Genomic DNA, 25,311 nt, shown 5'->3' with positions numbered 1-25,311 from the left:
CACACCCACCAACAATGTGTTAGCAATCTGGTTGCTCTATGTTCTATCCAACATTGGTGTGTCAGTCTTTTTAATTTTAGCCATTCTGGTGGGTGTGTAAGATTTTTCATTTTGGTTTTAATTTGCATTTTCCTGATGACTAATGATGTTGAGCACTTTTTCATGTGCTTATTAGCTTTTTGTATATTTTCATTGGGAGGGTTTCTTTTTCTTTATTGGGAGGGTTTCTGATTATATTTTATTTTATATAGAGCTTCTGTTTTTCTTGGAGTTTATAATTTAACTGGCTTGGCTTTTTCAGTTTGCTTTTATCTTATATGTACCTATCACTAAGTTATCTCCAAAGCTTTGAACATAGTTCCAAAACTCTTTCAAATAAGTTTAAACACATCAGGTAGTTTAGCTATTAAAAGGTTTTATGGAGATGCCTAGGTGGCTCAGCGGTTGAGCATCTGCTTTTGGCTTAGGGCATGATCCCACGGTCCCGGGATTGAGTCCCACATCAGGCTCCCTGCGTGTAGCCTGCTTTTCCTTCTCCCCCTCTCTCTCTGTGTCTCTCATGAGTGAATAAATAAAATCTTTTTTTTTTAAAAAGGTTTTACGTACATACAGAGTCTACTCTAAGTTGACCATTGTCTTTAAAACTTTATAGTATTTTTTAAATTAACAAAAAATGTTTTAATTGGCAATATATTCAAGTGTTATCCATGTTTCTTTCTGTAATTTGTGCCCTTAAAATTTAAGGAATCATTCTTACCTCAAGGTCAAAAACATTATTCTTTTATATTTTCTAAAGTTTAAAAGGTTTGCCTTTCAGTTTAAATATTTGAGATAACAAAAAAGATTGTCAAATCTGATTCATAAGAATCAGAAGTCTTGCCCTGTTTCATGGTTTAATAATTTAAATGGTTTAACTAATCATGAGGCATAGGTGAAACATGAAGTGTGGGATTGTAAGTACTGTTTCAGCTCAGTGTTCTCTTGCCTCATTAGAATGTATTCTGGCCCAGACTTAATCTGCAGGTTTCTAAATGATGTATGTGAACTGAAGAGAACTGTGTAAATATCTCCATGTTAATACTCTTAACAGTTATATAACTTAAATAACATTTTCCAAAAAGCCATGGCATAAATTTGTAGAATCTTAGCTTATTTACTTTAGTTGTAAACAGACTAGGTACATCCTGCTAAAAAACCTTTCATAGATGAGAACTCTGCCACTAGCAAACACCATTGGTATTTCTCCCTGGGGATCTGTCATTACCCTTTTATAAGATGATTTGACCAAGTCTTTTATTCCTTTTATCAGTGTTTAATGGGGTAACATAGGGATTCCATTTCTTTTTTTGTGTGAATAACTATATTGTTTCCATATATGCAATACATCTGTTTGAATTCTTTATATAGTTTCTCTTTGGTCTATATGTCTATTTTTGTACCTCTAAGTTTAAGATTTTTAAATAAAATATTTGACATAAATTATCTTATTTAAAAATTGCCTATAAAATTGTCAAAATAATCTGGTCTTGTCTATATTCAATTTAATAGACTGAACCTCCACTGAATACTCCAGAAAACAGGGAATATACTGCTGAAATAATGTTTGAGTCCTTCAATGTTCCAGGCTTGTACATTGCTGTGCAGGTAAGCAAGTTCATAAGTCAAGATAAGCTTGACTCTTGAATTTTTATCTGGTTTAATTCACTCTTAAAAATACATATATTTTTTATAACCTTGTGGCATATCATAGCTCTCTCCTGAATCAATAATTTAGAAATCATAAGAAATAGAGTTAGTCAGCAAAAGAGAAATGTTGAAGGAAGTAAATTAATGATCTTTAGATAATTCAAGGCTTCTCATGGGACAGAAATAGGAAAGTAAGATTTATCGAGTGTTTCTTCTAGGTCAAGAATTTTATATACATATTCATTTATCCTTGAAACATTCGTTGTGTCCTTATTTCATAGTTTGTTTTGATTGACTTACTACTAGGTATATTTGACCACCTTCTCCTTTGTGCCTCTCTGTATTCTGTATATCATAATTCCCTGTACTGTTTTTCGAACATTTACTTTGTAAATGTATCTTCATGGACTGGCTTCTCTGCCACTTCCCAGGATCACAACTCAGCTCTTATTTTTTCAACCTGTAGGGAATGTGATGCCTAGCATCTCACAAATGCTTAATATGTTTGTAAACTATTGTATAGTTCTCTTAGGTAACAATGATTATGGTGTGTGATTCTGTGTTAAAAAAAGGAGGATGGCCTAGATAACTTTCTAGGTCCCTTTCAGCTATTATATTGCAAGTAGGTAAAATAAAGCCAGTTTAGCTCTGTTTTTAATTATTGGCTATGTATCTTGTTTGATGCTTGGATTGTATGAAATTCAGTTTTTAAAAAATGGGCTAGCTGTGTTAAGTTGTAAATTTAAAAGAATTATACTTTATTGCCCATGCCAATATTTTTCATAGAAAAATATAATTTCACCAACTTCGTTTCCCAACTAAATAGTAATATTTAGAAGTGTATAATGGCTTTTTTGGTGGTTAAATAACTTGTTATATATTCCTGAATGCATGTCGCATTGAGAAAATTTGGAACTAATCTCATGATAGAGATACTTGTTTATAGCTATCTGTCTATAGAGTAACTGGTGATTGGGTGTTTGTATTTCTTTACCTTACTTACACTTTATTTTGTGGTTTGTATACAGCCTAGCCCATATTAGCATAGAGTCCTGGCATTCTTAGTATTGTCATACTTCATATTAGTCTTCCCCATTCTTGCCCTCGTAAAAACATGGAAAATATACAAATATGCCCCTAAAAGTAAATACAAGCTTGTAAGTTTGTCTTAAAACGATGTGAATAATTTTATTGCATAATGTAAAATAATTGTGTATTCTCTTGCCAAAGATTACTGTAGTTGACCCTTGAACAACACAGGTTTGAACTGCTTAGGTCCTCTTATATGTGGAGTTTTGAAAATAAATACAGTACTGTAAGTGTTTATCTTCCTTACCATTTTCTTAACATTTTTTTTTCTCTAACTTATTTTATTGTAAGAATACAGTATATGATGCAACCTAAAAAAAAATCTGTGTCATTTGTTTATTGGTATGGCTTCTGGTCAACAGTACACTACAGTTTTGGGGAGTTAGAAGTTATACTTGGATTTTTAATTGCTTGTGTTGGAGGGATCAGTGCCCCTAACCCTGTTGGTGTTAAAATTTAAATACTCCATTGAAATTTTTTTCTATTAACTTTTTGTGCTTGTTTTTATTTTCTTGCCTGTCATATTTCTTTTTGTCTAAGGCTGTTCTTGCCTTAGCTGCATCTTGGACCTCAAGACAAGTAGGAGAACGGACATTGACCGGTACAGTAATAGACAGTGGAGATGGTGTCACTCATGTCATTCCTGTGGTAAGGATATTTTAAAATTACCACACAATCCTAACATATAACAAATCGGTGAATTGGATATTCCTATGTTTTGTTTTCTTTTCCTTCTCTACTTTCTTTTAAATTAATGGAGTATTTTTTTACAATTCTACTTTAGTAGACTTATTAGCTATGTTCTACTTCTTTGTTACTGTCATTTGCTTATTTTTTGGTGGTTGCTTTAGGGTCTATATAATAAACATCTCTAACTTATCTAATCACAAATAATGTTCTATTTTATGAATAGGAATTGTACAACGTACTTCTGCACTGTAGTTGTCACTATTTTACTTCTACATGTTATAAACTTTATAGTATGTTATTAATTTGTTTCATTTTAAGTGGTTTTAGTTCTCTTAGGGCTGGTATAACAAAATACTGCAGACTGAGTGGCTCAAACAATAGAAAATTAATTTTTTCACAGATGGAGGCAATAAAATCTGAGATGAAGGTGTTGGCAGGGTTGATTATCTAGATGGTCTAATTTTTTCCATTTGTCTGCACATAGTCGTCTTGTGTGTCTGTGTCCCAATCTTTTCTTTTAAGAACATAAGTCATATCAGATTAGGACCCACTCTAATCATCTCATTTTAACTTACCTCTTTAAAGTTTCTGTCTCCAAATACAATCACATTGTGAAGTATTGGGGGATAGCACTTCAACATAAGAATTTTGGGAGAGGTAGGACTTGTCAACTGAGACCAAATCATCATCATTTAAAGAGATTTTGAAAAAGATAAATTTTTTTGTATATATACACTTAACATTTCCAGTGCTTATTTCCTTTGGAAGGTCCAGATTTCCATCTAGCATCATTTTCTTTCTGCCAGAATGATGGCCTTGAGCACTGCCTTAAAAAAGGGGGGGGGAGTGGTGGATTCAATTAATTAATTAATTAATTAATTAATTTTAGAGAGCATGTGGGGGTTGAGGGGGAGGGAGAGAGATGGCCAAGCAGACTCCCACTGAGCCTGGAGCCATCCGTATGGGACCAGTCCTGCAACCCTGAGACCATGACCTGAGCTGAAATCCTGAGCCACCCAGGTGCCCCTGGCCTTTAGCATATATTAGTGTACTGGTCTACTGATTGTGAACTCTTGGATCTTATTTTCATTCTTTGAAAAGGTATTTTACGTTCATTTTTGAAAGGTATTTTTACTTGGTGTAGAATTTTATATGTTGATAGTTTTTTCCTGTTAGTATTTTAAAGATGGACTTCTACTGTCTTTTGGCCTACATTGTTTCTGAAAATAAGTCTGTTGCCAGTGCTATGCTTGTTTCTTTGTGCTATTTCTTGTCTAGCTGTTTTCAAGATTGTGATGTACCTAAATGTGTTCTTTCCTTCCCCCTTCCATTTCTTCTTGGATTTGTTGAGCTTCTTGAATTTATAGCTTTGTAGTTTTTATCATACCTGAAAAGTTTTTCCTGTATTATTTCTAAACATTTTTTTCCCTTCTTTTCCTCCTTATCCTTAGGTACTCCAGTTACATGTCTCTTAAGCTGCATGAAGTTGTCTTACAGTTTTACTAATGCTCTGTTCATTTTTTTCCTGATCTTTTCTTTTTCTGTATCATTTTGAATAGTTCTTTGTCTTCAAGTTCACTTTTTTCTTTATTCTATAATGACATTTACGGTATTTTTTATTTCAGATATTTTATTTTTCTCTAGAGAAGTTTTCTTTGGGTCTTTTTTATGTCTTCCTTTCTCTCTGGCTCACATTTCCATTGATCTTCATCATGTGGAACATATAGTAGTTGTTTTAATGTCCTTGTCTACTAATGCTATTATCTTTGATATTTCTGTTTCTTTCTCTTGATTTTTCCCCCCAGTCAAGGGTTATTTTCTAGTTTCTTTGCTTGCTTATAATTTTTCATTGGGTACTATATGTTCACATTGTTATGTCCTAGATGTGGGGACTTTTAAAAATCTTTTCTGAGGGTCCCCCCCGCCCCCCCCCCGGGACATAGTTATTAGGAGTCCATTTGATCCTTTCAGGGGCTCCTTTTAACTGTTATTGAACAAATCCAGAACAATCTTCTGTTTGGTTCTACTTTGTATCCACTCTTGAGGAAATACTCTTCTGGGGATTTTACTCAGTGCCATGTGTTTGAGGTCTTTAAACTCTGGCTAAATGAGAACGTAAACTATTCCCAGCTGTGTGTAAGCTTGGGGATTATTTTTGTTCCTACCTTTCCAGAGGTTCTTCCTCTGGCCTTGATGGTTTCCTAACATGAATGTATGATTACTAGTCAGCTAAGGTGTTACTTTGTACATCTCAGAGCTCTGTGTCAACTGCAGCTCTTTCAGCCATTTTGACTTCCCTGAAATCTAAATTCTGTACCCTCAACTTAATGAAACTATTTGACTCTTCTTGGGCTCACTCTCCTGTTATCACTGTCTGGGAACTCTTCCTAGGCAAATGAGATGGGATGTTTATAGCACTCATCTTATTTGTTTTCCCTTCTCATTGGGAACTTTGCCCTAGTCTGTCTGCCTGTTTAGAGTCTGAAAACTATTTCATTTACTTTGTCCTGTTTTTAAATTTAAGGTGAGAGGATATATATCCAATCCCTAATACTCTGTCATGGATGGATGAGGACATTCTTAATATTCTTCGTTAATGAAATTTAATTTTGTTACATTGTATTTTGTACTTCTGACTCCTGTCAGTACTTTTATGAATTCATTGTATAGAATTTAATTATTTGACATTATGGTACTGCATAGAATGCTTCATTCTTGTGAAATTGCTGCCTACTTCATTAGGAAAAATGAGTTGGTGGATTAATGGTCAAATTTCCTCCAATGCTACCTAAATTGTTTACTGAAGTAATAAAAGATTTTAAAATAATTTCCTATCTGGTCTGCTGTCAAAACATTTAAAACTTCTGAAACTCATTATTTCCATGTTCAGTCATTTCAGGCTTACTTAGAAACTCTTACCAGTAAAAGAATAAGTTGCTGGCCATTCTTGTTCATAATATCTGTACAGTATTACAAATTCTACAATACAGTATTTTGAGGAATAAAGACTAGAAGAATTTTCCTGGGATAAAGCAATACTTGGAAACATAAACACACTAATGAGAAATTAATAGCTATTTAGGTTAATTTTGAAATCCTTGAAAGTTAATTTACCAATTTTCTTTTTTTTTTTTATCTAGGCTGAAGGGTATGTGATTGGCAGCTGTATTAAGCACATTCCGATTGCAGGACGAGATATAACATATTTTATTCAGCAGTTGCTGAGAGACCGAGAAGTAGGAATCCCTCCAGAACAATCCTTGGAAACTGCTAAGGCTGTAAAGGTAAAAAGTAATGAGAGAGTAACTCAGTTAGAAATTAAAATCAAATTTACAACATTAACATGAAAAACTCTCAGGTTAACAATAGTACTTAAACCCTTTGTTTAGCCAGTTATAGATTATTACTCTTAGTTATATATATGTTTTCTCTGTATTTCTTATAAGGAAGTTTTCCAGGATTATCAACCCTGTGTCTGTTATCTCCACATTTCACATTTGAATCAAGAAATGATACCAACTGAGTTTAACTTATATTTTTGTGATTTTTTTTCCCTATAGTACAAATAATTAGTTCACTTCAGAGTCCTTGTATCTCGATTTCTTCATTGGATTCTTTATAGTAATCCTAACGTTTTTAAATCTGTAACAATTGGGCAGCCTGGGTGGCTCAGCGGTTCAGCGCCGCCTTCAGCCCAGGGTATGATCCTGGAGACCCAGGATTGAATCCCACGTTGGGCTCCCTGCCTGGAGTCTGTTTCTCCCTCCTCCTGTGTCTCTGCCTATCTCTCTCTCTGTGTCTCTCATGAATAAATAAATAAAATCTTAAAAAAAAAATCTGTTAAAATTTCTTAATATATATAATTATTTCATTTCACTGTAGAATAGAAGTGCTGTGTTTGGCTCAAGTGATATGGTAAATAGAAGAAAAATGTGAAAGCTATTTAAGATAATTTAATAATTTGTATAAAAGTCTCTGTTAGATCAGCGCTTCATGTAAGCTGTCAAAATACTTAGCATTACTTTTTAAATTTATCATTTACCAACATACCTAAAAAAATTTCAGTGGGTTTCTCAATATGTTTTCAGTATGTGAAAGCAAAACTGCCCCAGCAAAAATAACTTTATTTATTTGTCTATCTTTGCCTGATTATAGAGTTTCTTTCCCTCTTAAAGATTAGGAATGAAAAGGAACTCACAACTTCCTAATAGTAAAGGGATTACAAAATGGCTGCCAAAACCCACCCAAGGGGTGGCATCAAAATTAAATCTGTAAAAAATTAACATGAACGTTACTGTTTCAACATCTTTGGGAAGCCTGTGGAGTTTAAAAAACAAAAGCACCAAGGTTTCGAATCTGTTTTAGAGAATACTGATACTCAGGCTGAATGTCTTTTAAGAATTATTTCCATGAATTCCTACTTCCAAGGTTTGGAGAAAAAGGACCTACAATAACATACAAATTGTCCTTTGTTTTCCACATTTTTTTCTTTTATGTCTTTTGATTATAAGTAATATTTGCATCTATTTGGATTAGAATTCTTGATATACAAAAATCTGTGAAATGTGTGTTTTTCTTTTAAAAAAAATGAGACTTGGATTCAGGAGTTCATAAGTTGCAAATAGAATGTTATAACCCGTGACATTTTTGAATTGAATTTTGATGAAAACTTTTATTTAGGACTTATAACCAGATATGCAACAATTTAGCATTGTAGGTGATACAGTAAAGAACAAGTTTTTATTTTCAGTCTTTTTTTTTTTTCTAATTTACATAGACCATATTCAGTTTTGTTCTAGAAAAGTTTTAAGGAATAAAGATCTATATTAATTTGTAGGTTATATTGACTATTATTTATTCTCCAATCCTGTATGTATGTTATATTTTCTCCTCTCTAGAATGCAAACTCCATTACTTAAACAGTATAAAATGCTGAATGATGTTAATGAATGTTTTCATGAAATAACCTTGAGATATAGATTGTCTCTTTAGTTGGTCAAGTCTTAATTTATATATGAAGCCAGGAATTAAGTGTAGGAGATGAGTTGTTGAGTTGTACTAACCATATGCTAATATCCTAACAAAAAATTTTCTTGAACTTAATTTCTTTACAAAGATATTTGTTCTTTTGATTCTTTTGAAAGAAAATGTATCATTCTTTTTTACTGTTCATAAAATGAGGAAATAATAACTCATTTCTTTGTTTTCCTAGGAGCGCTATAGTTATGTCTGCCCAGATTTAGTAAAAGAATTTAACAAATATGACACAGATGGATCAAAGTGGATTAAGCAATATACTGGAATCAATGCTATCTCAAAGAAAGAATTTTCTATTGATGTTGGTTATGAGAGATTCTTGGGACCCGAAATCTTTTTTCATCCAGAGGTAAAATATTTTTTTTTAAAGATGGAATTCTTTTGAAATATTCAGCAGAAATTATCAGTCATCTAGAAGAAATTTAGTAAAGAGTTAATCTTAGGGCCTTTCTTTTGTATACTAAAATGCTGTAGTGAGTTATCATTTTTAAGAGGAAATTTTGCCTATGTTGAAATAGGCTAAACAAGTTACTGTTTTTAATACATTTAGAAAACTAAAACTTGTATTTTTAATATTTGTGGCTTATGTGGGTCTTGGAAAGAGGAGAACCTTTAAAACTTATGACCATTAAAATAAAATATTTTGGGAAAAGTTTTAGAACTACCAGTGCCCCCATATAAAATGACCATTAAACCAAGAACCATTAGTTGACTATCATAACAAAATATTTACTAGTAAAATAGTTTTCTGTCTCTTTGAAATGTTAGTAACATACAGGTTTTATTATATAACAAATATGTACTTTTAATAATGAAAAATTCTTCCAATAACTTAGTATAAGAAATTTATTAATAGAATTACTAAATGCCTATTTGATTCTTTGGCATTAAAAATAGTTATTTTACAGTATTATTTAATCATTTAGCAAATAGGGATCCCTGGGTGGCGCAGCGGTTTAGCGCCTGTCTTTGGCCCAGGGCGCGATCCTGGAGACCCGGGATCGAATCCCACGTCGGGCTCCCGGTGCATGGAGCCTGCTTCTCCCTCTGCCTATGTCTCTGCCTCTCTCTCTCTCTCTCTCTCTCTCTCTCTCTGTGACTATCATAAATAAATAAGAATTAAAAAAAAAATCATTTAGCAAATAGTAAGTGAATACAATTTTCATGGTCTGAGTTTAAGCGTGGAATATTTAAAGATGAAAAACTATTTTATATTGCTCTTACTGAGCTCAGAGAATAAGGGAGATGAGTTTCTAAACAAGTATAGTTGCTTTAATAAATGCATGGGTTTGCGAAGGGCATAGGAACAAAGAGCATCTAAATCTGCTTGGGAGAACTAGGAATATTTCTTAGAGAAGGTGACAGTTGACCAGAGACTTCAAGGGTGAATAGGTATTTGTCAGGTATGTTAGGGGAGTATATTTCTGGCAGAGCAGATAGGCTGGGTAGAAATCTGGAATAGGAGAGAGCTAAGTAATAAAATTGTAAAGGAAGGGAGCGATGGGAAATGGGTCAGATAGGTATTCATGAGGGACTACTATGCTAGAGAAAGGAGTTTACTGGATTCTGTAGTTGTGCAGAAATCTTTATTGTAAATGACAATTATGTACAGTATTAAAAAGGTCACTCTCACTTTACTGGCTTGGATGGTTTGAAACAGGTATGAATTATGTTGGAAACAGGTGAGTTGGGGATCCCTGGGTGGCTCAGTGGTTTAGTGCCTGCCTTCGGCCCAGGGCGTGATCCTGGAGTCTCGGGATTGAGTCCCACGTTGCGCTCCCTGTGTGGAGCCTGCTTCTCCCTCTGCCTGTGTCTCTGCCTCTCTCTCTCTCTCTCATGAATAAATAAATAAAATCTTAAAAAAAAAAATAAACAGGTGAGTTTATTGCAGTTTCCAGATGAAGGATAAGTAATGTCAGCAGGTCAATTAGAATGAGAAAGAGGTAAGAGAAAAGCAGTGGAATCAACATGACTTCCTGATTAGTTAGATGTGAGAGATAAAGAAAGAATATGAAGCATCTGTGATGATTACCATATGTGTAACTTGAACAACTGGATGTTGTGCTGTCCACTGAAATTAGGAATTCTGAAGGGGAAGAATGAGGGAGATAGAAATAGATGAGTTTATTATGCATCTTTTAAAAAGTTCAAAAAATAGGAGCACCTGGGTGGCTCAGTCAGTTAAGCATCCCACCTCTTGAGTTCGGCTCAGGTTATGATCTCAGGTGGTAAGATCGAGCACTGTATTGGTCTCCACACTGTGTTTGGAACTTGTTTAAGATTCTCTCTCTTCTTCTTGCCCCCCACCTTAAAAAAAGAAATAAATAAAAATTAAAAAGTTCAAAAATGAACACTTAGCTTCTAAGGGTTTTGTATTGGATTGTGCGTACTGGAGTGAGCATAGATGTGAAGTCATCACCATATATAGGCTAAAGGAAGAGATTGGCCAGGGAGAAGATGTGGGATGAGAAGAGGAAGAATTGAGTCCTGTTGAACACCAACACTGTGGATAGAGGAGGAGGAACCCACAAAGATGATTGAAGGATACAGAAGGGGAGAAGCCAAGCCAAGGGAGCGTGCTCACACTGAGAGAAGTGAATGCTTAAGGAGGGAGGTTAAATGGTGGGAGTTGCCACATTGAGGTAATAGGGGAAACTTAGAAGTACTCATGGGTTTTTAGCATCCAGATTATTGGCAGTTTGTTGCATTTGAGAATTGACAGTGTGGACATCCTGGGAGGTGACTCTGAAAGAAAAGCAGCATGGCTACTCAGAACTGTTAAGAAGTCAATTGCAAGAATAAGGCAGAAGTTTTGTCTTTAAGAGGTGTTACTCCAGTGGTAAAGAGTTAAGTATGGGTACAGGAAGATGTGGAGTTGGGAAAGGGTAGAGGAGCAAGCAGGTATTTCAGGAGTTTGTTGTCATAGTGCATAATTTTATTTTTCATGAAGGAGAATTAAGTTGCTGTGTTGGGAGAATGAGTTGAATATAAACTTGAGGGCTGGGAGAAAACCGTAACTTCTATTAGCAGTACTGAGGAGAATTGAGAGGGTGACTGTATTAATGTGTGGACACTATAGAAGTTAGAGACCCAGAACTTTCAGTCCTCTAACTGTGTTTCCTCTCAGACAGTTGTGGGAAAGGAGCAAAGCATTTTAACCAGGCAGAGGTTAGTGTTGGAGCATAGAGAAGAATCGGAATCTGAAAGGCATGATCTACTTAGGGGATAGTGAGGAATAGGGGCAGGGATTGGAGGTCGTAATGAATTGCATATAGTTAGTTGTAAATTGGGAGCAAAGGAGTGAGCACCTGAAAGATAAGGCATTGTGGTCAAACAGGTATATGAGCGTTTTAATACTTTAGACAGCACATTCTTTGCAGTTTTTAAAATAGAAATTAATAAAAAGGATATAGGCACATAGTTTTAAAAGTCAGATAACACTAATAGGCTTAAAACAAAACAGTAGCTCCTCAACCCCCACCCCTACTTTCCCACTCCTTTTGTGTTCTGCAGAGCATTCATTAGCTCTTACTTAGCACTCTTGGTAATTACCTCCACATTTCCAAATATTTGTCCTATTTCTTGACCTATCAATGTAAGTAATTTATCTACTAACTTGTTTTTAGTTTAGTTGATATTTTTCTTAGGCTCTCTTCCCTCAGCCTGTGTGTTATGTTACAGCTATTAACTTAATCATTAGTTTTACAGTATATGTGTGTATAACAGGTATATGATGTTATACCTGTTAATATTTTTTGTTTTTGAGGCAGTATTATTTTTTCTTTTAAAATTGAGCTTTTCCTAAATTTCCGCCTTATTTCTTCATTTGTGTCATTTTCTCTATGTTCATTTATTTTAGTAATTCATTAAGGTTGTAATTAACAGTCTATTTTTTTTTTTTTACAAGATCTGGAAGGGATCTTGGAGTCTCACTATTTCTGTATAGATAAATGTAACAATTTTTAAAAAACCCTTGTTTTACTGTTCCTTGGGTGGTTTCTTATACTTTCACATTTGGGACTTTTGAAGGTTCTAGAGGGTGAACAGATTGACTTCTTACTAATATACCCCTCTGGAAACACTTAGGATGTAACATTCCTTTTGTTTGTTTGTTTTCTAAACAAGATTGAAGTATTTTATTCATTGTTTACTCATCTCCCCTTTTTATCCTTGGACATTTATCCTTCCTTGTAATTTTCCTTTGTCTTTTCAGTAGTGATTTAAGAAGATAGAAAGGTAACCAGGTAGCTGGAAGTCAGGTCACATTTTCCTCTGGGGCCATGTTTATGTGAGCTGCTGAAGTAGAATGAATTAAAGGTCACTGGTTAAGGAACATCAATTGAAGTTAAAATACTGGAGAGAGATATTAAACCTCCAAGTGGAAGATTGGAATTAGAGAATTGCAGAAGATCCAGAACCAGAGTCTTAGATGAATAGGATCATTACTACAAGATAGGTAATAGCATGAGAGATAAGAGATAATCTTGATTTTTAAAGAGAGCATTTGAGTGGAGTACTCTTTACAGAAATCCTCAGCTGATGTGACAGTCTTCAAACCTTGACACATTAGATGCGTAGACTGGGGTGTTTTGGTTGTGTCGTGTTGCTTAGGAAAGGGATAGTTGTCTGAATGTCAGTTTACCTTGTTGCTAATATTTCATATACAATTTTTTTCTCTTAAGTAATCTTTATTATTTGATACACCAAGTTTTCTTCATTTTTTAAAACTTTGGAACGTCTTTTACTCTCTGTAGCATCTTTTCTTTGTAAATGATTTTTTCTGTGAGAAATCCATGTTTTTCTCTTCTTCAGAGTTGTTTTTTAAAATCAGTTATGCATATGCACATTGTAAAAGTCCTCGTTATTGAAATTCTAACAAAAACTAGAAGTGTCCTGCATACCCCTCTCCCTCCCTCCCTCCCTCCCTCCCTCTCTCTCTCTCTCTCTCTCTCTCTTTTTTCCCCAGAGGTAAGCACTTCAACCTTTTTTAAGTTTATTCTTTTGGTGATTGCCTCCATAGCTACAAATTGCTTTGGTTGCATTACAATTTCAAGTTTTTTCAATTTTAGGCATTTTCTATCAATTTCCAGCAATAGAAGAAGAGGATTGCTTTTTCTTCTTTTCCTTTTTTGCCATGACAAATAGTACCCTTCCATACCTTTTTGTCCCAATAGTTACATTATAAATTCAGTTAGGTAAACATTTCAGTTCTTAATTTTTGTGAACACAAATTTTAAACAGATCTAAGTCATGCAGTTTACTGTGAAATATTTTCCTATCCTATATTTTGTTTTCCATGGAAAACAATAACTTGTTTGTTTAGTTTTAAAATAATGATCCTTAATTCACCTCTGAACTCTACCCACCAGTTTTGAACTGCCTTCTCAAGGATATTCAGATGCAAAGGGCTTTATCATCAATTTACTTTTCCAGAGCATGTATTACATCCCAATCTGAACCTGTTTCCTTCAGCACTTGGTACAGAGTTGTCATATTCCTTCACCATCATTGTGAGGATTCCTATTGTCTCTCACTTAACACCCTCTTTCCTCTATCCCATATCTTCTCTTTCTTTATTTTGGTGGAGATCATTTCCCATTGGGGTTCCTTATAAAAAGGGCAATAAAGGATGAAAATTTCAAGATCTTGCATGCCTGAAAATGTATTCATTTTATCTTCATACTTGTCTGATAATTTGGGTATAGAATTCTAGATTGTAAATAATTTTTTGTCAGCATTTTGAAGCCTTAGCTCAGTTGCTTCCCTCTATCACTTGAAGTAAAAACTGTTCTGATTTCTAAATTTTATATAGGACCTACTTTTTTTCTTTCCAGATATTGATAGATTGTCCCTTTGTTCCCTCAACATTATGATACGCTATTTTCTCTTCTAGTTGCACTTGGTCCTTTGGTTCTACTCTCTAGGTGATTTCTTCAGTTTTACCTTCTGAACCTTCTAATGAATTCATTTCTGGTAATGTATCTAATTTTCATGGGTTTCCCTTACATCTGCTATAGACTTCTTTAGTTGGGATCTGTGACTCTGAGAGCTTTTTTCACAGTCTTTCAACCAGTGTTCTTTCCTGTCCTTCTTCTGCCTCACTTTGAGTGCTAATAGGTACAGCCAGTTCTTTGTGAGGTGGGGGTGGGGGGCACGATTTGCTGGTGATAGAAAATAGCCTTATTCTTGGCTTTCCCTAGTGATGACTTACTAAGTGTTTTGGAGGGAGTGCATGGTCTTGTCCATCTGCTTTTCAGATTCTGGTTTGCCAAATTTTGGTGCTGTTTCTTCTTGTTCTGTTCTCTCCATACATTTGGGATTATGCCTTTTTAAAAAATTCTCTTCATTGGTGCTTTTAGTAGAGAGAACGAGATGAGTTATGTGTGCTCAGTTCACTATGTTTTTCCAGAATAGCTTTTTTTTTTGTATCATATGAACTGTGTCACTTCCCAAGTGAATCTTAAGATTCTCTTTTCTGTAGTTCTAGATATTTCTATGTCAGAGTTCCTCTGTCATTTGAAAAGATGCATTCTTTTGTTTTGGCTTGATGAAAGCGTAGGTATCTAAACTTGGACACTGAAGATAAATTGTATGAAAGAGCAAGGATATTTATTTTTTGAATTGCTAAATTTATCACAAATGCTTGAAAGAAATTTTTAGGAATGAGCTTGGCACTTTGAAATTTTTTTTTTTAAGGAAATTAAAAATTTTTTGACAAAGCTATTTGAACTGCTTTGTTTACTTAGGTGTAGTGTAGTCTCTATACATTTTTTGGAAGAGAAAAGATCCTCCTCCCTTGATAGCCACTTGTGGTAGTATTAAGACATGATCAGAGAACAGTTGAGGCAGGATTAATCCTTTTGCTGAAAATGAAAACAAAAGGCCCCAAAATATTTTTAGTGGGACCCTAAGTTAAGCATAGTCAAATATTAAATAACCTACAACAATTTTTACTCATTTCTTTCATTTGTTTGTTACTAAATATCCATTATTTGCTTCTTCACTACATATTATTTACTTATCTCACCTGGGATTCTATATAGCACAATAGTCCCTGAGCTTTTTGTAAAGATGTATTCAAATGCGACTTCGTTTGTTTCTAAACTAGTATATCTGTGGGTAGATCCAGATAATGTGATGTGAATATTTAAAGTTGTATAAATTCTTTCTTTTGTATGTTCTTGATTAAAAATTGCTGTGAGAAGGGCATGGCACAAGATTGAATGAATGACCATATTCCTGCCTTTTACTTGCTCTTGTTATAGTGATAAACTGCTTTTAAAGTTTAGAGAAAGAATTACGGGAGGGTTACTCTCTTGAGCATACCCACTCCTCTGTCTGTGTGTTTATTGTTCAGGTAAATACTGAAGGTTTATAAGGACAATGTAGAGAATTTGTAAGTTCTGTATTAATAAGTTGGTAAGATATTAAGATATTATAGAACATACTTTCTATCAAATTGTTAGTGTTCTCCGTCTGTATTTTGGGGATTAGATCTCATGACAGGGTCTCAGGTTGAAGTATCATTATAGGATCATAGAAGCAAGTTTTGAGAACTTAAGTTTCCTTAGAAATTTCATAGTCGAGGGACACCTGGGTGGCTCAGCGGTTGTTGAGCATCTGCCTTTGTCCCACGGCGTGATCCCAGATCCCACAACAGGCTCCTTTAGGGAGCCTGTTTCTCCCTCAGCCTGACTCTGCCTCTCTCTCTTGCTGTCTCTCGTGAATAAATAAATAAAAGTCTTTAAAAAAAAAAAAAGAAATTTCATAGTCTAAAACCTAGAGAGTTTCTACAGATCACAAAATTTTCAGTATTCCAATTCTGTTGCTCATTTTAGTTAATTGTAGACTGAGCTATCCCTGCCTGTAAACTAAGTTTGTCTATAAATGGCATACAGAGCCAGCCAAATTGAGATATACTCTCCCATTTTTCCACAGAAATACAACATATGGAATATCTCTGATGGGTAGAACAAATAGTCTATAGGTTGGGTTCTCAAGGTTCAGTATGAACCACATTTCTATACTCACTCTTAGGTATTCATTGTTCCTAGGGATTCTGTAACCCTGTGAAGGTTTCTTATGTATGTATACTCATCAGCATGTTTCAAAAAGATAGATGTTGACTGCCATTTTTTTTCTCTTACTATGATCATAGAAGTGAGTAGAATCTTTGTTATGGATATTTTACCTTATCTGAATTAAAATATTCTGTCATTATGTTTCATCATTTAAGTAACTTTAAATCTCTTTTCATTGTACGCCCAGACTCTAAATAACTTCAAACTAATTTTAAAAACTGGAAAAAATTAACACTTGCCTAATAGTTATCAGTCAAGTTATAGAATCAGTTTAACCAAGAAAGGAATGTTGTCTCTCCCATTAAACAATCTAATGGTGAATATGGGAGGCCAGGAGACATGGTTGGCAACTCATTTTCTAGACAGTTACTTTAAATTTTATACATTTCAATAAAATTAGACTTGTTTATTTTGACAAATTAGAGCTAAATTTTGACCTTTTATTTTTAGCTAGGAAAAATACCACCTACCATTTCCTTTCCAATTTTAAAGAGTAATACATGGCCACTTTTGAAAATCAGACCTTTGTTTCAGAATACAAGTTTAATGAGATCTAGTATTTAAAAACTGTTTGTATTTTATAGTTCCTCTCAGGAAATATACAGTATGATTTTGGGGGGCCACGGGCATGCATATAAAAATAAATGATGGGGAAGAAAGTAAACCTTCCTCAATATTATATCTCCTTGTATATTTCTCCTTTGTCTGTTGTATATAAAAATTAAGTTTCTAAAAATTTATTAAACTCATTCTTTTTCCGTAATAAATTGCTAAACTGCTTTCCATCTCAAACCTACCTATCCAATCTGTAAAAAATTCTGAAAAGTTTTGTGTAATCACATGTACCTTCCATTGCAGACAAATACATACTAATAATTTAATATTTATCATATTGAAATCTTATTTTGAGGAATAAAATATTACAAAAAGAGTACCTTAACCTTCCTCAGACCTTTTCCTTTCTCTTGGTTTCCATCCGTTTTTTTTCCCTTCTGAAGGTAGTTGCTGTCATAAATTTAGTGTATACCCAGCTCGTGTTTTTAACTGTGCATGTATTCACAAAAACATATTTTTAAAGGATTTACATACTTGGGGTCATTCAAGTTTTTTTGAAGTTCCTTTTTAAAAAATGAATTTTGCTTTTGAGTGTCAGCTATTTAGAAATAATTTATGACATATCATCATGAAAATATACAATTTATTCTCAATATTCACAGTGTAGATGTTCTATGAAGTTGCTGTGAATGCTGAATTAGTGAATGTTGAACCATTGTTGATAGGGGGAAATGCAAGGTTAGGTTCTGTGAGTCTTACATTATAGCACTTCTGTCAACATACAAAAGTTTCTTATCAAAGAACCGTTTTGTGTTTCTGTCTAAAAATACACTATTTAATATATATTGTTTATTCATTAGCATTGATCCCAAGGCCAATAGCAGCACTGTAACTCATGCCTGAATGAAGCTTATCCAAAACTATATTTTCTCCATGCCCTATATCACAGCCTTAAGCTTAGGAATCATAAATAGCACTTTGGGACTACTATGGTTAAGGACCATTTAAATAGCAGAGTCACCGTCAAAAATATGGAAACTGTGGCACTAAACAGATCATGAGAAGAATAGAGTATAAAAGCTGAAATGAGAAGAATGAACATTTCCTTATTTGACCTCAACTACGAATGTGTTGATCCACTCAGATTTTCAGAGCTTTGCTTATGTGCATGCCTACAGATTTTTACCATCTTATAGTATATGTGTGGTTTTACCTTTGCTATCTGATGTTTATGAAATGTTATATATCATCATTACTGTAATTTGATTTCTTCTGAAATCTCTGAATTTAGTCTTTAATTCTGAGTTAGAGACCAGAATTTGTTTTTGTTTTTAAATTGAAAACTTTTTTAGTTTTTTATTGTGATATTACGTTAGTAGTGACCTAATCTCTATCATATATCCACCTTTACTTACCTTTCAGTTTGCTAATCCAGACTTTACTCAACCTATCTCAGAAGTTGTAGATGAAGTAATTCAGAATTGTCCTATTGATGTCAGACGTCCTCTCTACAAGGTCAGTATTTACATCAACATTGTTGAAGGTCATCTCTAAAAAACTTCTTTTTTCTGTCCATTGTTGAGTATTAAATTTAAAAATGCTCTCTTCAAAAGGTTATGATAGGATTTTAGTACTGTTTCTTATGTCTTTGAAAATTTTCTCTTTCTTTAAAAATAAAAGTCATACTTACTTATTTTTCTCCACCAATGTAGAATATTGTCCTCTCTGGAGGTTCAACCATGTTCAGGGACTTTGGACGTCGCTTACAACGAGATTTGAAAAGAACCGTAGATGCCAGACTGAAATTAAGTGAGGAATTGAGTGGTGGCAGATTGAAGGTTGGTTTTCTGTTATTGGTGGAAGGTTGAGGGTGCTTTGATTATTGTAATGGGGGTGGGAAATGTGTGCCAACTTTTGCTCTTTTATTTAGGAAAGTAAGAGGACTTCTATCAGGCTTTCTAAAGGAAAGTAATTGATTATTAAGATCTTATTTTAAGAAATGAAATATTACAAAAATAGTACCTTATCTTCCTCAGACCATTTCCTTTCTCTGTTTGGTTTCCATCCTTTCTTTTTCCTCCTGAGGGTAGTTGCTGTCATAAATTTAATGTACATCTGGTTCATGTTTTTTAACTGTGCATGTATTCACAAACACATATAGTTTTAAAGGACTTACATATATGTAATCATTTAAGAATATCTATGATATTCTTTTTTTTTTTTTTTTTTTTTTAAAATTTTTATTTATTTATGATAGTCACACACAGAGAGAGAGAGGCAGAGACACAGGCAGAGGGAGAAGCAGGCTCCATGCACCAGGAGCCCAACGTGGGATTCGATCCTGGGTCTCCAGGATCGCGCCCTGGGCCAAAGGCAGGCGCCAAACCGCTGCGCCACCCAGGGATCCCTATCTATGATATTCTTGGTCATCTGATTCCTTTAGGATCTTATCAGTATTTCTGGAAAATATTCTTAGTCTGTGTGAATGACAGTTTTTCATACCTCTTTCACAGATACAATATATAGAGAAGAATTCCTATTATTATTATTATATATTATATATCTGTATTATTCCTAATATTTCTTCAGGAATAGTATTAGACATCCACACAATTTTAAATACTCCTATAGTAGTACAACAAAATCGAGTTGAGAGAGAAGCTGATCTTGTGGGGTCAAGCCTGCTTGCATAGACTCACTCTAGCCTCCCCCACAACAGCCTCATAGTGTGAAATCAGATTGGTGGTTTAGCAGAAATAACTTTTCTTTTACATGTCCTGGAATTCAGATATGCTGTCAAAATAAAAATTAATTTTAAATTCTTAAATGTCTGCTGTCTATATTTATGAGACAGATTTTAAGTAAATGTTATGTTTCATCCTTATTCAATGCAGAATGTTGAAGCAAAACATTGATTTAGAGGATACGTTGCTAAATAAAAACACATTTTATTCAACTTGGAAAATTATCAAGAATGAGGGTTTCATCTGAGACTGTTAGTCATTCAAAATTACTTAAAAGTAAAATACATCCTCTAGAGTTTGCTGCTTGTTTAGAAATTGCATGACAGCTGACTGTTTTCAGCTTCTAAATTTTGATTATCTTAAACTTATCCCTTGGAGTGCAGTAAAAAAGTATGTTTAAGTAGTTGCTTAGTTTGTAGTGGACTCATTTATAGATACATGAAATGAAACACACTGTTTTTGAATGTAGTATTTTAGTAAAGTAAAAATTTAACATTTTTAGGATTCTTGTACATTTCAAAATAAGAAATAAAATTTTTTTTTTGCTCAGTGATGTCAGCACCATACTGACATTAATGATAAGAGAAAAAGATCTTTATGTGTAATAAGAATTCTATGGGAAGATAACTTTCAAACTATGCATCTATCTTGTTTCTTATCAAACTTTCAACCACTGTTCTTTTAATAATAAATTTATTTTTTATTGGTGTTCAATTTGCCCATACAGAACAACACCCAGTGCTCATCCCGTCAAGTGCCCCCCTAAGTGCCTGCCACCCACTCACCCCCACCCCCCGCCCTCCTCCCCTTCCACCACCCCCAGTTTGATCCCAGAGTTAGGAGTCTTTATGTTCTGTCTCCCTTTCTGATATTTCCCACCCACTTCTTCTCCCTTCCCTTCTATTCCCTTTCACTATTATTTATATTCCCCAAATGAATGAGACCATATAATGTTTGTCCTTCTCCGATTGACTTATTTCACTCAGCATAATACCCTCCAGTTCCATCCACGTTGAAGCAAATGGTTCAACCACTGTTTTTAACAGGCACTTTTTTTTTCCTAAAATAGTTACCATTATGTGATAGTTGCCAACTGGTATTTTGCAAATGCTGTTTATTCCTTCTATTTCTTTAGTGTTATTTTACTTTAAGGAAGAGTTTTCCTTTCTTATTCATTCAGTAATACCTCTGTAAAAACCTGATTTCTCATATTATTCTTTAGGCTCATTAATTCTTTAGATTCATTAATATCTTTGTGATATTGTGTCAACATAATCATTAATACTATTAATATATTCAATTTTGATGCTTAGAATTTCTCAGATTTGTCTACTGAGAGCCATTAAAAGTGACTTTTTGTCCTTTTGATGTGGCCCTAGGAATCTTTAGGCTCTTTGCTACTCTTTGACATGGCAAAATAATTCAGATTCATCTTGTACTTTCCATTCTCCAATATTAGAATCAGCTATTTTTTTTCCCCCTGAGGCACCCTTGTTCCTTTTAGTGGAAAATGCTATTAAGGAACAAAATTTTGGGCACTAGGTATGTTCATTATTACTGAGGCTTACCGCCTCAGGCCTTCTTGAGAGTCAGAACTAGGATGTTTTTGTATGCATGCATAGACACACTCCTCTATATCTAGTTTTGTATATACATAAATTAAAGACTCTTAATAGTGATACTACTGGTTCCAGAATACCAGTTCATTGTAGCCTTCCACTTTTCCATATTTGTAATGCTATTCTGTGACAGAAATTTGACTTCCATTATCTACAGTATATTTCTGTTTTTCTTGAACTGGAATATGTATATAGTACTTTCTGAATTGTTAATCCATACCACTGTGAGAAATATACTAACTGGAGTTCAATATTTACTTAATTTTTATCTTTTAAAAAAAATTAAAAAATAGTTATTTATTTTAGAGGCAGATAGAGAAGTTGGGGTGGGGCAGGGGGAGAGCGAGAGAGAGTCCTAAATGGACTCTACAATGAGCACGGAGGCTGAGGTGTGGCTAGATATCATGACCTGAGCAGAAATCAAGAGTCAGAGGCTTAACCCACTGCACCACCTACATGCCCCTACTTAGCTTTTATCTTAAGACCGGGGGTATAGTCTAGTAAGTACTGTGTTTACAAGTTACTTGGGTTAGTCCTTTTTCCCACCTCAGTGTGGTGGTTCCTTTTTTTTTTTTTTTTAAATAAAATTAGCTTAATTTGTTTCTCTTGTTTTCTTTATGTGCATCCTGCCTCTTTTAAAGTTCTAATTTACTTTTTTTTGAATATGTGAAACATTCCATTTTCAAGTATATACATTTAAGTTAAATGATACAGAAATTGTTATTTGAATTTACTGTTGAAATGCTCTTACTATGTTATTTTTAGCCAAAACCTATTGATGTACAAGTCATTACACATCACATGCAGCGATATGCAGTTTGGTTTGGAGGATCGATGCTGGCTTCCACGGTGAGATAAAGCTTACATTTAAAATTTGATTTTTTTCTTCCCAGATAAAATAATTCACCAGTACTTCTACCATTTAGAAGAACAAGGGAAATTTCTTTAAATTGTATCTGTATTTACCATGAGAAAGTTTTAAAATTGGATACGTATATATGTGCATAGTATTTTAAAAAGTAGAAGTTATTTCAATTTTATTTATTTTTTGATTGCTGGACAGTTTAGAGTGAGCATTTAGAGTTTTAAAATTTATCTGTAGGGAAAATTCTTTCAATCTTGTGATGATACAGATATCAGAAAGTCATAGTTTTTTCTGTGCAAATATTTAAAAACATTAAGATCATTGCATAGGGAGTTTGATGTTCAAAGTTTAGTAAAGTGAATTGTTCTAAGAGCCCTCTCCCCAAACCAGAACATCTTAAAACCCTTTAAAAAGAGTATTAAACCTATTAAATATCAGTGCTTTATCCTGGAAATAAGATGAAGGAGCTTTTATCTGAATTGTTGAAAATTGTACAAACTTATATTTTTAAAACCATTGAAAAATAGGAGGTAAAAGCTATTTTCTTCCTTAGTTTTCATCTTCCATTTGTGCCAAATAACCTAATGAGTTTGTAAATTTGCTTCTTGAGAGAGAAGTTAACAGAGAGAGCAAGCCTATGTCTATACCTTGAGTGAGGAAGGCAAGTTAATTTAGAAGTTTTTGTATATGACTAAGAGGAGTTTATATTTTATTTTAAGAATTTTATTTATTAGAGAGTGCACATGGGGAGGGAGTGAGGGAGCAGAGGTAAAAGGAGAGAGACTCTGAAGCAGACTTCTCAGCACTCAGCAGAGTGTCTGACATGGGCTTGATCCCATGACCCTGAAATCATTGACCTGAGCCTAAAGAATTGGACACTTAAGTGACTCCACCACTCAGGTGCCCCTTATCTATATTTTAGATTACTGCTACTTTTTTGAAGTATTGATTTATTATACAGTGTGGTTGGGAAAACCTCAGCAGAATAGTCTGAGGTGCTGAGAATCAGTTTTCAATCCTCAGAATCATGCTGAAGTAGGGTGATGTGTGTTAGGACATGTGTTAAATGCTATTTTTAATTTCTGATAAAGATTTACAGCTGATTTAAGTCGTGGTTGCTAGAATTTTTAAGCTTTGTTCAAATACTGAGGTGGGCTAATAATATACATTTTAGATTTAGCAAATCTATTTTTTAAAGCATATCAAGAGGTGGCATGTTTTTGACCTTTATAAAAATACATGTTTTTATTTTCAGCCTGAGTTCTACCAAGTGTGCCACACCAAAAAGGATTATGAAGAAATTGGACCTAGCATTTGTCGTCACAATCCAGTGTTTGGAGTCATGTCGTAAAATTGATTTCATAATTATTGGGGTTAGGGAGGTGGGGAAGAAATAATCTTTCTGATTACCTGTTTTGTCTGGATGGCTGGTTTTGAGGTTTTAAACCTGACTTGAAATAAGAAGACCAAACATAATTATACAGGAATATTTTAATAAGTATATCAACATGTGAATGTAGAGGAGAGCCAAAATGATTTAAGTGTTTTTCTTTAGACTGAATATTTGAAACTTATGTGTAACAAAAAGAAGTGGGTTTTAGTTCTTTCTGTGCCCTAATATTTTGTATATTATTGAATTATCCAAGATTTGATGGGATTTATCGGTATGTAGATAGCTCTATAATGCTTGAGTTGTACACTTCCAAGTGTGCAATGCAAGAGCTTGTTTATATTTCATACTTTTTATACTTTGAGGAAAAAGTCAAAGAAAAACTAGTATTTGAGGAAAAACAAGTGACCAAGTAAAGGATAAATTAAAAAAAAAAAAAAAAACAGCCTCATGAGGCTTGGCGTACACACACACTCATGGGATTCCAGTTATTACAAATGGCTTCCACCCCCCTGTACCCCCAATGGTTTTCTTTGCAAGTGCTTTTGGAACTAAGAAGCTAGTATCCTGGATTAACTGATGCCCGCTAGTGCTTCTGATTACTCGAATCCTGTTTCTTGCTTTAAAGGAAAAGTAAAGACAAGACTGTTGGACCAATACTGCAGTTCTGTAGTGTCATTTCTTATTAAAAATAAATAATTTGATTACCAAAATTGGTATATTTAAAGCCTAACACCATTCTAATAAAGGCACAAATTTCTTTTTAATACTTGTTTCAAGCTCTTCAATCTCTTTATAAGTTAACTAATCTATTTTCTTCAAACCTCTGCAATAGTTCTTTAAAATCACAACAGTTGGTTAGCAAGCTGACTTTTTTATGTGCTCTAAACAAATAATTGTGAACTTTTAATATGTTGACTGCTTTCATTTTGATAACTGGATCTCCATTTGATATTTTCATTTGTATAACTCATTTGCAGTCTGAAAATTTTTTTAGTGCCAGTCCCTGACATATCATGGAAAGTTAATTTTCTTTGCATTTTAAAATATCTGGATCATGAAGAAAAAGTGATGAAAATAAATTAAAACTGAATTACCTTTCCTAATGTTTTTTTTTTTTTTTCTTTTTAGAAGCAGTGTCATTCTACTTTGTGTTTATGTATTTTATATGATTTCTATTTCTGTCGGATTCATTGAAATCTCTATAATGTGTATGGTAGAAAATATCTTATGAACTTGAAATTTTACCAGTTATTTATAGAAGAATAAAATAGAAGATGTTTTATAGGCTTTTTAGAACTTGAGCATTAATACCATTGAACACTCAAACTTCATTATCCATGAAAATACACATAGGATTAGTATACTTCTATCTAAACGTTAAAGAACAAAGTGTCTTTGTTGTATTTAATATAAAGATAGAATTGGGAAGTAAACTTTAGATTTTATTTAGAATGAAACAGGATACTTAAAATTATATTAATCATTTCTGTGAAACTTTGAGTGTGGAACTAAAGAACAAAGTATATGTCCTCTGGTAGTGCTGGTATCAAAG

General features: G+C 33.8%; 1 protein-coding gene across 1 annotated transcript in view; it reads left to right on the top strand.

Moving 5' to 3' along the window:
• The window catches only part of ACTR3 (actin related protein 3), a 57,958-nt gene extending 33,100 nt beyond the window's left edge, over nucleotides 1–24,858 (top strand). Inside the window, exons 5-12 of the mRNA XM_038565017.1 lie at nucleotides 1,549–1,644; nucleotides 3,316–3,423; nucleotides 6,606–6,749; nucleotides 8,678–8,851; nucleotides 18,561–18,653; nucleotides 18,851–18,976; nucleotides 22,267–22,350; nucleotides 23,622–24,858. Coding sequence (XP_038420945.1) covers nucleotides 1,549–1,644; nucleotides 3,316–3,423; nucleotides 6,606–6,749; nucleotides 8,678–8,851; nucleotides 18,561–18,653; nucleotides 18,851–18,976; nucleotides 22,267–22,350; nucleotides 23,622–23,717 — 921 coding nt within the window. The 3' untranslated portion in view covers nucleotides 23,718–24,858. The remainder of the gene's footprint in view (nucleotides 1–1,548; nucleotides 1,645–3,315; nucleotides 3,424–6,605; nucleotides 6,750–8,677; nucleotides 8,852–18,560; nucleotides 18,654–18,850; nucleotides 18,977–22,266; nucleotides 22,351–23,621) is intronic.
• Nucleotides 24,859–25,311: the final 453 nt, after the last annotated feature.

The sequence above is a fragment of the Canis lupus genome, chromosome 19 (assembly GCF_011100685.1).
Source record: "Canis lupus familiaris isolate Mischka breed German Shepherd chromosome 19, alternate assembly UU_Cfam_GSD_1.0, whole genome shotgun sequence".
Classification (NCBI taxonomy): Eukaryota; Metazoa; Chordata; class Mammalia; order Carnivora; family Canidae; genus Canis; species Canis lupus.
This window is presented reverse-complemented; position numbering and strand designations above follow the sequence as displayed.